The sequence below is a fragment of the Alosa sapidissima genome, chromosome 21 (assembly GCF_018492685.1).
Source record: "Alosa sapidissima isolate fAloSap1 chromosome 21, fAloSap1.pri, whole genome shotgun sequence".
Taxonomy (NCBI): domain Eukaryota; kingdom Metazoa; phylum Chordata; class Actinopteri; order Clupeiformes; family Clupeidae; genus Alosa; species Alosa sapidissima.
In genome coordinates, this window is record NC_055977.1 from 17,611,542 (window position 1) to 17,624,225 (window position 12,684).

Below are 12,684 nucleotides of genomic sequence, written 5' to 3' on the forward strand. Positions count from 1 at the left end.
TGTTCTCTCCTTCCTCTTCTGTGTCTCTTCATCCCTTCATCCCTCCACATACTTGTATGCACTGTTTGAAAACAGCCTGGGATTCACAGCATGAGTAAGCAGCTCCAAGACCCAGAGCAGCAAGGATGACAGATACAGAGAGAGAGAGATACAGTTATATATATGTAGAGAGAGAGATACAGATAGATAGAGAGAGAGAGATACGGAAAGAGAGAGAGAGATTGAGAGATACAGAAAGAGAGAGATACAGATAGAAAGAGGATGAGACAGAGAGACAGAGAGAGAGTGGCAGGGGGAGAGAATGGTACAGTAGTGGAAGTGAGTGAGAAAGCAAGAAAGAGAGATAGAAGAAGAGGGATAGAGAGATGTAGTGAAAAAATGTTAGCACATGTGCAAGAAACAGGTACAGCTTGGGCGAGGGAGAAAGAAAAAAAATATCAACAGAGGAAGAGGGAGAGAAAGGGATCTGTTTATTTACTCTTCAGCCTATCTATAATCATGCCACTCCACCACCTCTCCCTCTCTACCTCCTCCTCCTCCTCCTCCTCCTCTTCCTCCAGTGATTAATTTGCAGTCATTAATCACAGCCCGTGCCTCCTTCTGTAAATATGTGTATGGATACGCCCGAGTCACACGACCATCAGCCCCTTCTCTGCCCCATCCTCGCTGGCAGATTTCCATCCTAATTGCAGCGGCTCCATTTAGGGGAGAGTGTCTGTGTGTGTGTGTGTGTGTGTGTGTGTGTGTGTGTGTGTGTGTGTGTGTGTGGAGATAAAGGCAGCTGGGGCTCCTGGCCTTATCTGATGGGAAGGACCTTTCTCTCTCTCCCTCTCTCTCTCTCTCTCTTCCTCCTTTCCTCTGTCTGTGGGGGCTCTAGGCCAGGCCCCTTACTGCACACTACATTAATTAGATATTCCGGTAACACTTTACTTGACGGGTGAGTTCATAACACATTCATAGCAGCTGTCATAAACTGCACATAAAGCATTCATGACTGTTTCATGAGATATGACTCAACATTCATACCAAACCTTTCATGAATGTGGAAGACAGAACGACGACAACTTGTCAAAATAAAAGTCTAACAATCGCAAAGCAGCATTGCCGTTTTTGTCCCAAACCTCTTACTTGATCACGTCACATCTGAGTCAATGGGCTACTCCAGTGCCAAAAAGACAGAACATGGTCAAGCAAATAATTTTTGTTTCATAAAAATCTATTTGTTTTATGATGTAACCTTTGCAGATTATTTCTCATCTTTTGCTACTGGGAATGTCCAACTGTTCCAGGTTACACAAATGATAAACAAATAAACAAACAGCTGAATGTAGGCTAGTCTACCTCCCAGTGTTAAACTCAGTGATTACGAATACTTCACAACTTGTAAAGTGACATTTGATGTAGACTTCATAAGATATTCATGAAATATTTACAAAGGCTGGAGAGAAAAACGGCAATGCTGCTTTGCGATTGTTGGACTTTTATTTTTGTCGTCGTTCTGTCTTCCACATTCATGAAAGGTTTGGTATGAATGTTGAGTGATGTCTTATGAAACAGTCATGAATGCTTTATGTGCAGTTTATGACTGCTGCTATGAATGTGTTATGAACTCACCCGTCAAGTAAAGTGTTACCGATATTCCCTGGGCTGTAACCCGCCAGAAAAAGAAAGCAGCTTAATGTGCTGTAATTGAAAGGGTTTGTGTGTGTGTGTTTTTTTTTGCGTAGGAATTTTAGAAGGTGTGTGTATGCCTGTGTGTGTGCATGTGTGTGAGCACACATATTTGGGTTTGTTGTGTGTGTGTGTTTGGTGTGTGTCCATCATGTCTCTCTATATCTGTGTGTATTTGCAACTTGTATTTGCTTTTCTAAACCTGTGTGTGTGTGTGTGTGTGTGTGTGTCATACAGGATTACAATGATGAGATCAGACAGGCCCAGCTGCAGGAGCTCACGTACCTCAATGGTGCTTCAGAGGATGCCAAGGTGCCCGCGGTGAGAGGTAAACCGTCAGCACGAGCACGAGGGACACCTGCTCCTGGACCTCCCAGGTACTGTGTGTGTGTGTGTGTGTGTGCGTGTTTCAATTTCAATTTAATTTCACTTATAGAGCGCCAAAACATTACACATGTCTCATGGCGCTTTATATGGTGTTTGTGTGTTTGTATGAGTGTGTTTATTTGTACTTTATATCTGAGCACTTTTAATCTTTGTGTTCGACAAATTCAGCTACAATTATCACAGGCTTCTATTTCATGTATGCACATTGTACCATTAATCGCAATGTCTCTCATACCTCTCAAAGGGCCGGACTGTATATAAGAGGATTTTATTTCTTTTTATCATAGACTGCTTTCATGTTTAATCCCTATATTGTTGTGCTTGTCAAAAAAAATACACGAGTGAAAAATAACAGCAGGCCCTCAGCAATTAAAAAGCGATTGCACAGGGTGACATTGGTGTGCTCATTATGCTTTATTTGTGTGTTTTCATGCATTCTTCATCTTGCTTGTGCTTTTTAATGCGTGTGTGTGTGTGTACGCGTGTGTACGCATAATGTTTATACATAATCTTGTTGTGTACATCAGTGTATGTGTATCTATGTATGTGTGTGTGTGTGTGTGTGTGTGTGTGTGTGTGTGTGTGTGTGTGCGCGTGTGTGTTTGTGTGACTGTTTGTGTGTGTGCGTGCGCGTGTGTGTGTGTGTTGTGTGAGTGCTTGCTGGGATCTGAGAGCGCCCCGCTCCATGTCTCCATGTTTGTTTGTGTCTAAGTGATGGACTGTCTCCTTGTGAAAGGAGAAACTGCTAAAAGTGGTGCTGTTTACTCTTTGTGCGCATGAAAGCAAACACGCCATCTCATGCAGATCGGGGACGATAAACAGGGTCACAGTCAGGCATGCTTATATGGCTGTGAGATGGAATTTAATTGGATCTGTTTTTGAATGAGACCATAATTAGCATTTACCGTGGCTAATTTGTGCGCGATAAGGAAGCACCTCCCCCCCACCAACATCACCACCACACACAATCCACCCCCCACACCCCCACCCTTGGGTACATGTAAGCCATCAGTATATATTTGCACTCAGAATTATGTCACCGCTTTGCTGCCCAAAGTTTCACATCTGCAAGTCATGTGTGTTGATAATAAAGAGGGCATGGCAAGGTCTCTATTTCAAGAGCCTGTGTGTGTGTGTGTGTGCGTGTGCGTGTGCATGTGTGTGTGTGTGTGTGTGTGTGTGTGTGTCTTTGTACATGCTGTGCAACCAAGACACGATTTTAGCTCCAGTGTTGCCTTAAAACTGACCCAGAGCCAGAGACAAAGCTGGCGTGGAGTCAGATTGGTGGTGGTAGTGGTGTAGTACAGGATGCTGCAAACAGTTGCATCACCTCTACATTCAACTCCATGACCCAGATAAAAAAGTGTAGCTAAGCTGCTGTCGCCTGAACGCTTGAGGCAATGGGAGCCAGCGGCTTTCCTGTTGGGATTTGACTTTGTGTGCGTGTGTGTGTGTGTGTGCGTCTCTGTGTCCATGTGTGTCTGTGTGTGTGTGTATGTGTGTGTGTGTCTTTGTCTTTGTGTGTCTTTGTGTGTGTGTGTCTTTGTGTGTGTGTGTGTGTGTGTGTGTGTGTGTGTGTGTGTGTGTGTGTGTGTGTGTGTGTAACTGTGTGTGACTGTGTGTGAGTGTGTGTCTTTGTGTGTCTTTATGTGTCTTTATGTGTGTGTTTCTTTGTGTGTGTGTGTGTGTGTGTGTGTGTGTGTGTGTGTGTGTGTGTGTGTGTGTGTGTGTGTGAGTGTGTGTCTTTATGTGTCTTTGTGTGTGTGTTTCTTTGTGTGTTTTTTTGTGTGTGTCTGTGTGTGTCTGTGTGTGTCTGTTCATGCGTGTGTGTGTGTGTGTGTGCTTTGCTTCCAGGAGTCGGGGAGGAGTGCCCCCACCACAGGCTGCAGTGCCCCGTGGCGTTGCGCCCAGAGGCGCCCATCCGAGCCGAGTGCCATCCAGCAGAGCGAGAGGGGGGCCCGCACCGCGGGCACGAGGAGCACCCCCGCCCGCCGGCTACAGACCCCCGCCGCCCATCGTGCAGGACTCGTACGGGGAGTATGTAAGTAGCAAGGCACAGCTCACAATGATGTGCGCACATTTGAACACATTCACTGATGCATAAAAGGCACATACAAACACATGCATGCAGCAGGGGTAAACAAACTTAGGGTGCGATCAGACTGGACGCTGTTGCTGCAGTGAAAGGTGCCTCTTTATCTGTTGTTTTGTATTCGCCAGTAAATGTTTTGCCTGCTGCTTTAGCACACTGGGCGAGCTTTTGTGTGCCTGCTGTGCCTCATGTTTTTTTTTTACATAGGCACCCTGAGTGCCTCGAATTGAAAAACAGTTCAACTCCAAGGAGAAAAGCACCTGACGTCATTCACATTGTGTTTTTTTTTTTCAAACTTAGTGCACCTTGTATTTTACAAGCGGCAAACTGCTCCCTGTTTAGCACCCTTTAGGGTTCTTCATTTGATTACGTACATACACAGACATGCACACAGCATGGGTAAACAAACTTAGGGTGTGATCAGACAGGACAGGCTTTTTTCTGTTGTGTTGTATTGGCAGTGAGCATTTTGTGTGCCGCTTAAGCGCACTCTGCACCTTGTGCTTTGTGTGCCAGCTGCGCCTTGTGTTCCCTGAGCACCTGGAATTAACTAGGAGTACGATGCTTTTTAATCAAAAACTGGGAAACAAAATAGTTTAGAAATGAAAACAGTGTTTCACAATGGAATTAAAAAACAAAACAAAAAAAGGAAAAATGTTACAGTACATTACATGTTGAATGAAATACATAACAAACTGAAAGAACATCCTTCTTAATGCATGGATATGATTAATAATCATCTTTTTTGCAATTACTCACTACTACAATTCATTATTATGGACATAGAATTATGCATCCTTTATTCCACACTCAGTGGGTCACTGATTTGATATGATATGATATTGATATGATATGATATTACTGAAGTGTAAGCTGTGTTGGCAGTTCATACACATGCCAGGAGCAGCTGCCAAAGATGCATTTAATGCTACAAGAGGCTGTGTTCATGCATTCCCTGACAAGGCACAGACATTAAACTAGATATTCCTACAAATATTTAATACAGTTATTGAAATTGAACTGATTTTACTGATACTGACAGCATGTTATATCAGAAGCATACAGTATCTACTACATGTACTGGAATGCAAGGTAAAACGTCACTTTTTTATATTCGGACTGGCTTTAATGTTTTAAAGGTTAAAAGCTATTGGGGAATGGGCTTGAATAAATTACATCTGAAGAAGGAGGAGCTTTGCACTCCTGTGAGTGATAGCCTGGTAGGAATGGCCATATTAACATTGTGATGCGACTAAAATCAGTCAGATGCTGCAAACCGGCATTTTGTCTGGTGACCTCTTGTGAGGTGTTTTGAGGAAACAGTGGTTAATGCACTGTACAATGGACTTTTTTCCAAAAAATAAGCGTATATTCGGGTAGATTTGGTGTCCGTCCATGTCCCATTACTCATGCTTTTCCGAATATGTATTCGGATTCAGCTGCATCCCCAGTATTTAGGGTTTGATGAGGGAGGGTCAAAGGCCATCTTGGTGGAGCTGACTGCAGTTGCATGTTCACCACTCCTGGAGAAGCAGTGCAACGGATGTAAAAGGGGGCGGGGCAGCACCCTCACCTGACCAGGTGTTTGGAAGTTGGAAGCCATGGTCCATCAGGAGTGTGAGAGAAATTCCTCTGACTCCTGTGGTCAACAAGCAGCTGGAGGAATGAGGTGTTGTAGTTCCTGTTCCACATACCAACAGCTGTCACAGTATCTGGCACGGGAGTCGCCCGGCTCTCTGTCTCAAGCTTTAGAAATGAGTTTAACCTTTCTGCTTTCCCATTCTCCCCATCTCTCTCTCTCTCTCTCTCTCTCTCTCTCTCTCTCTCTCTCTCTCTCTCTCTCTCTCTCTCTCTACCTCTTTCCATCTGTCTGTTTTCTTCACATCACATTCTCTATCTCTCCTTCATCTCTCTCTATTCCTCTTTCCTGCTAGAAAAAAAAACAGAAATCTAGTGTGGGGCCACATTATCAGCCACTTGCGTTCCCTCTGTCCCATTTTCTGTCTGTGGGATGTGGGTTTAGCCCCATTGCACTCGTTCAGCTCTGTCCTCCGAGTAAATGGCAGCGCGGATGAGAGGAAGGGGGGGGGGGGGGGGGTAGGGAGGGCGAGAGCGGCCCCGGTGTTTGCAGTCTGTTTGGGGGAGGTCAGAGTGGCGGTGTGCCTTGGTGACTCAGTGGGGTCTTATCTGTGTGTGCTTTTCTTGATTGAGTGCAGTCTTAAGAGAGAAAAAAAGCTTATCAGTTCCCCATGTCCAGACTGCTCTCCAAAAGCCGGTGGAATAATAACCTCACCTGAAGCCTAAAAAGAGCGGCACAAACACAAAAGCTAACATCTGTGTATGTGTGTGTGTGTGTGTGTGTGTGTGTATGTGTGTATGTGTGTGTGCACACACATGACCACACACACAGACACACACACACAGACAGACATATAAGCACATGACCACTTGTGCACTAGGGATGACCACATCTGCCCACAGTTGTACGTAAGTTGGATGTATCACGGTTTTTGGGCCACAGTATTTAACATAAAACATTCACTGATTGAAACAATTAACTAACCCTAATCCTATATATTTTGCCTATAGACAAAATGGCAGTGTGACTGACTAGGCCAGGGCCCAGTTTCCCGATAACGACGGAGACACGCTCTTAAGAGGGTTTTCTACGATTCGTCTTACGATCGTTCGTTTGGTTTTTCCGACTGTTTCCCGAACATGCTCGTAGCGTGAACGCGCGTGCACTGCTCTTAAGATGCTCTTAAGGGGAGCTGTCCGCGTTAATAGTTCTGAAATATCATCTGATTTGAAGGTGATGTCAGGTGACTGCACGTCACAGCTATAGGCCTACCGTTTAAACTTCGGATCTACACATTAATTTGCATCAATACGAAAATAGAAACACTTTGACATCTGCATGTAAGCATCCCAAGTAGGTTTTAAACCACACACAGACATAAATAATTGTAATTATTTAAGATTAGATTGTTGCACCATGCAATACTTTTTCGCTGTGTAACTTAAGAACACGTTTGAAGATAAGAAAGAAGTCGAGTAAGAAAGTGAGGAAATGTGTAGGCTTAGATTTTGATGCAATAGGCCTACAGACTAAACCACATGTTCCTTTCTCTGCTTGTACCCTTATAGGCCTAATAAAATATAGCCCTAACTTTGCAAAGATAATGGCAAACTATTCTGGCAACGTCTCGTTTCATAACTTGATTGCATTTTTGTCCGCTTTTCATCACATTATTTCATACATGTACATTATTTTCATACACTAATTGGCACGCTAAAATTTGATTCATCACAGGTAAACACAATAAAGAATGGGAACGTAAGTTGGATTATGTAGCCTATTCTAAGTTGTAATTCCTCTGTATGATCTGTTGGTGACCTCAGTGAGAAGTACTGTTAAGACGCTCTTAGCCGGTAACAGGAACTCTAGAGCACTCGTAGATCTACGAGTGTTTTCACGACGCTCTTAAGCTACGATGGTTTCGGGAAACAGTCGGCAAATCTTAAGACGTTTGTAAGAGGGACTTTACGACGCTCTTAGGCTTAAGATGCTTTCGGGGAACTGGGCCCAGATTTCTTTCTACTATTTGTACTACAATAGGATACATTTGATTTGCTTCAGCGAGAGCTCAAGTTTCATAGAATTAAAAAGTTACTTTGCTGCCTAAATGTGTGCGGAAGGGGACATTACAGTATAACTGACATTATTGATTACAACTGACTATGACATTATAACTTTTTTCCATCACGTGTCATATAGAAACCACCAAATAGTCTACCGTCGCAAACGTGACTATTACCTCTCTCACATTTATTGTAAGCCTACCTTGGAGACTAGGCTTGTTTTTTGGTGCTTTTATGTTTTTGGAGTGGTTTTGTTAATTTTTCAGAGAAGACGACGAGGCTATTCATGAAACTTGGTGGACAGAATTTGCTGGAGGAACCCATTAAACTTAAAAGCAGATCTGACGTGTAGTTTCATTTTTGCTAAATTTGAGAGCCGTGTGCCTTTGTAGGAACAGCATCTAAGAAGCAACAGTGAAAGACTGGCCTGCTTTCTCTAAGAAGCAACAGTGAAAGACTGGCCTGCTTTCTCTAAGAAGCAGACTGTCACTGCTGTACTCGTAGTAAGGAATACAGCTGGGTGACAGCATTATGCAACATCATGTTAGAAGCAAAGATTCTAGAACAGAGCTCTGTTCTAGAATCTTTGGTTAGAAGTGTCCACACCAGTTGACTGGGTTAGCAAAGTAATTGTGGGCTGTGTGTGTTCTTCGCATCTTTACAATCTTCAATGTATACCAGAATCCTAAATATTCCCTCACAGCGGATATGAAAGATGGCGTGACTATTCAAAATTTTTTTCTTTGTCTCACCTGTCGCTAAGCTTTCCATTCACGTTGGAGCAGTTGAGTTTTTTTTTCCTCTCAAACTCTTTTGTATACAGATTCACTGGTTCTCTGGAGGTGTTCTGTGAATATATAACATGCGTGCAGTTTGCTGCACAATGAGCAACTTTTGGAAATTATAAATGACAGATGTACTGAATTATCGTGGTTCATGTCTGCGTATTGAACCGCAGAGGGCGTATCATTCGATTCGATAATGTACCGTGTTTCATTGCATCCCTAATGTGCACACAGAGACACACAGAGACACACACAGACACACACAGACACACACAGACACACACAGACACACCCGAATAAAAACACACACACAATAATATAGTCCTACACACACATCTATGTCCACATACACACACACACACACACACACCAACGTCCAATTAAAACCCCTTACTCTGCCATACATCACCACTGACACATCCCTGCCCATTTTCCCAGTCTTGGTCTCTCTGTTAAGCTTCTTGCAAATATTCCATTTTTAATATTTCATTTTGTCCTAATAGCTTCTTAGTCCTGCTCATCTGCCTGAGATCACAGACTACAAAAGTGCTATTTATATCCTCCCGTCTGCCTGTCTGACAGCTCCTCTGCTGTAATTAGCCAACACCCAGACCTAGGTGAGAGCTTTGGTGCTATTTTAAATCAAAAGCAACAAACAAGAGTGTTCTGCTGCAGACAGTATAGCAGTCCCTAGCCTAATCAACCTACTCAATATGTACTCAACCAGCAGATTAAGGGAATGAGTCATTCATTAATAACTGCAAGCGCAGGTATGTCTGAGGAAGGTCTATATAACTGTAGCAATAAAACTGTTTATGTTGTAGGGTAGGCAGATGTTGAACATGTTTAAATGGAGGCATGTATTTGTATTGGCCTGCTGTTTTGTGGCCTTGCCATTTTGTTTATGTTTTAAGTGTATGGTAATTGGTATTGAAAAATCTCTTTGGGTATAGGAAGAATGGATAAATATTATATAATGTGAATGTAATGCAAGGTACTGTATTCATGGGCCTTTCACATTCGTAGATGCTTCTAGAATGAATTATCTCTTTTGCATCAGGATTTGTAATGTAATGATAATCGAATACTTGGCTAATAATTGATTGAGGCAGGAGACAATAGACTGTGTGTTTTAATGAATGCTAATTAGCTTACACCCACTGAGGATACAGTCACGAGTTTCTCCCTTTCTCTTCATGTGTGTGTTTTGTTATCTTCTGCATGTGTGTGTGTGTGTGTGTGTGTGTGTGGATATTTCGCAAGGTCTGTGAAATCTTTTGAGATAAGACATACAGTAGCTGTAACAAAAGCACTTAATTATTTTTAGGCATCTGGATGTTAGAGAGAAATATATTGTATAACAATGCTCTTAGTCACTCATGTGCTCTAATAGTGTGCACACTTGCCATGAGTGAGAGAGTTGATGCCATTAACCCCTTGAGCACTGTTACCAGGACTCTTATTTGTGTTTGTTATGTTTCTTATGAACACACATCTTCCTCTGCTTAACCCTTACATTACTTCTAACTGGGCCTGACATTGTTGTTCCCTAATGAGCCGAACATGATCATGTCTGCACTCAGAAATGGTATTGATTATAACAATATTGGATTACATGTAAATCAGCTGATGAGGCCATGAGCCAGGTGCACTAAGTCCGATGTTGACTGCCGACTGTACTCACTATAGTGCACTTTATTTTATTATCCTGGGTCTTGAATGAATAGGGTATATTACATGTTACATTTCACAGCAGTCCTGAAGAAAATGGTCTCAGGCTTTATCTTTTCTCTGCTGTTTGAACAATAGTGTGAGGGATCAGACGCAGGGTTTAGAAACCAATTATCCCTTGTGTAGGAGAGTGGCAGCATGCTGACACCATAAGGAGGGCTTATAAACTCTCACTCACTCTCTCTCTTTTGGATGTCCTCCTATCAGTAGTCACTGTATTGTGTGTGTGTGTGTGTGTGTGTGTGTGTGTGTGTGTGTGTGTGTGGTGTGGTGTGTGTGTGTGGTGTGTGTGTGTGTGTGTGTGTGTGTGTGTGTATGTGCTTATACATTATATGGAGGAATGTTTGTTTCCTTATGTGCGTCTATAGTTGAGTGTATTGGTGAGTGCATGTGTTAATGTGTGTGTGCATGTTTATGTATTTGCATGGACATGTGTTAATGTGTGTGTGTGTGTGTGTGTGTGTGTGTGTGTGTGTGTGTGATGCATATGAACACATATGTACGACACGTGTGTGTTTGTGTGCGTACATGTGCAAATATGTGTATAATAAATTCATGTGCATGTATATATAATATGTGCATTGTGGGCAGCCGTGGCCTACTGGTTAGCACTTCGGACCTGTAACTGGAGGGTTGCCGGTTCGAACCCCGACCAGTAGGCACGGCTGAAGTGCCCTTGATCAAGGCACCTAACCCCTCACTGCTCCCCGAGCGCCGCTGTTGATGCAGGCAGCTCACTGCACAAATTTCCCTCACGGGATCAAAAGAGTATATTTACTTATACTATACTTATATGTGTGCATGTGTATGTATTTGCATGTTGCATGCATGTTTGTGTGCATGTAAGTCAGACTACCTTAACCGACCTTAACTCAACTTCAGCGCCCTCAAACAAAAGGACAAAACCGTAACTCGGGAGTTAATGTGTTCTGCCTTGGTTTCTCTTCTCTCTCTTAAAATAAATTTTTTCAAAAAACAACCAAATTGACTCAAGATAATTCTCCACATGATAAAGGAGGTCTTGAATATCCAAAAAATGACAATACTCATAACTCATTTTCAACAAAAGATAAAGTTGCTGCCTTTTGCCTTTGCACGGCAGTGTGTGTGTGTGTGTGTGTGTGTGTGTGTGTGTGTGTGTGTGAGTGTGTGAGTGAGAGAGAGAGAGAGAGAGAGAGAGAGCGAGTATGTGTGTGTATTCATGTTTGTGAGTGAGTGTGAGAGTGGTTGTGTTTGTACATGTGTACATGTGTGTGCATATATGTGTGTTTCAGGGGTGTGTGTGTCTGCGTGTATGTGTATGCATGCGTAAGTGTGTGTGTGTGTGTGTATGTGTATGCGCATGCATGTGTGTGCGTGTGTGTGTGTGTGTGTGTGCTGATTCTGAGTGCCAGTAGCTGCCCCTCTGTATGTGTGCTGTGGCCTCACAGGGCATCTCTTATCTCTCTACAACATGCCTCTCAGACGTAACCCCGCATACTAATGAAAACATTCACTTAGGAGCTGTCAGCTCAACGTACACACACACACACACACACACACACACCTCTCTTTCTCTTTCTCAGTCTCTTTTTGTTTCTATTCTTTACCTCACTCTTCCCTCCCTCTCTCTCTCTTTCGCTCTCTCTCTCTCTCTCTCTCTCTCTCTCGCTCTATCCTCCCTCTCTCTCATTTTGTTTCTTTACTCACTTGCATGTGTGCATATTCTTTTTTCTTCCCTTGCTTTTGTTGCCTGTTTTCAACCCCCCCCCCCCCCCCTTTCTCTCTCACTCATTCACAGATTCCAGCCATTCTCTCAGTTGCAGCTCTGTCGCTTTTTGCTTTATCTTCCTCATTCTCTCCGCATTATCATTTACTTTGTTCATTCGCTCCCTGTATCAGCTGTGTCCCCTCTCTCCATCACTCCCTCCCTCTTTCTCTCTCTTTCTCTTTCTCTCTCTTCCAGCCTCTCCCTCTTGCTATTTCTTTCTCTCGTTTTGGATGCTCTCGGTTTATCTCTCTCCAGCAAACTTTCCCGGCTCGTCCTTGCTGCGCTGGCTAATCCACGCTGGGGAGAGATGCTCAGCAGTCTAAGCCGCCCGTACGCCATGCTCTTAGTCTATATGTAAACATGCTACTGTGCAAACGCTCCAAATCCTCATCTAACCTCAAGTGAGGCCTGCCCGCTTCGCTCCCACTAAGCGCTGCCTCCCACTCCAGATTCCCATAGCAGTTCAGTCTCTGTGTCATAGAGAAGGGCCTGCCTGCCTCTCCATTGGTGTTCGAGTACAGACCCAGAGAGGGGGACATGGTTCTGGGTTTGGATGGTGGGGCTTGTCTGTGGTGTTTTGAGGCAGTCATAGAGATCTGTGCTCAGTGGCACACCCTGGAGGGTAG

General features: G+C 43.5%; 1 protein-coding gene across 3 annotated transcripts in view; it reads left to right on the top strand.

Annotated features, from left to right (window-relative positions):
* Positions 1–12,684, top strand: part of khdrbs3 (KH domain containing, RNA binding, signal transduction associated 3) — a 152,098-nt gene that overhangs the window by 108,898 nt on the left and 30,516 nt on the right. For all 3 annotated transcript variants that reach the window (XR_006026143.1, XM_042076819.1, XM_042076818.1), the window contains exons 5-6: positions 1,909–2,048; positions 3,913–4,099. Coding sequence is in view for 2 of the 3 variants with exons in the window: in XM_042076819.1 (XP_041932753.1) it covers positions 1,909–2,048; positions 3,913–4,099 (327 nt within the window). In the remaining variant the exon portion in view is untranslated. The remainder of the gene's footprint in view (positions 1–1,908; positions 2,049–3,912; positions 4,100–12,684) is intronic.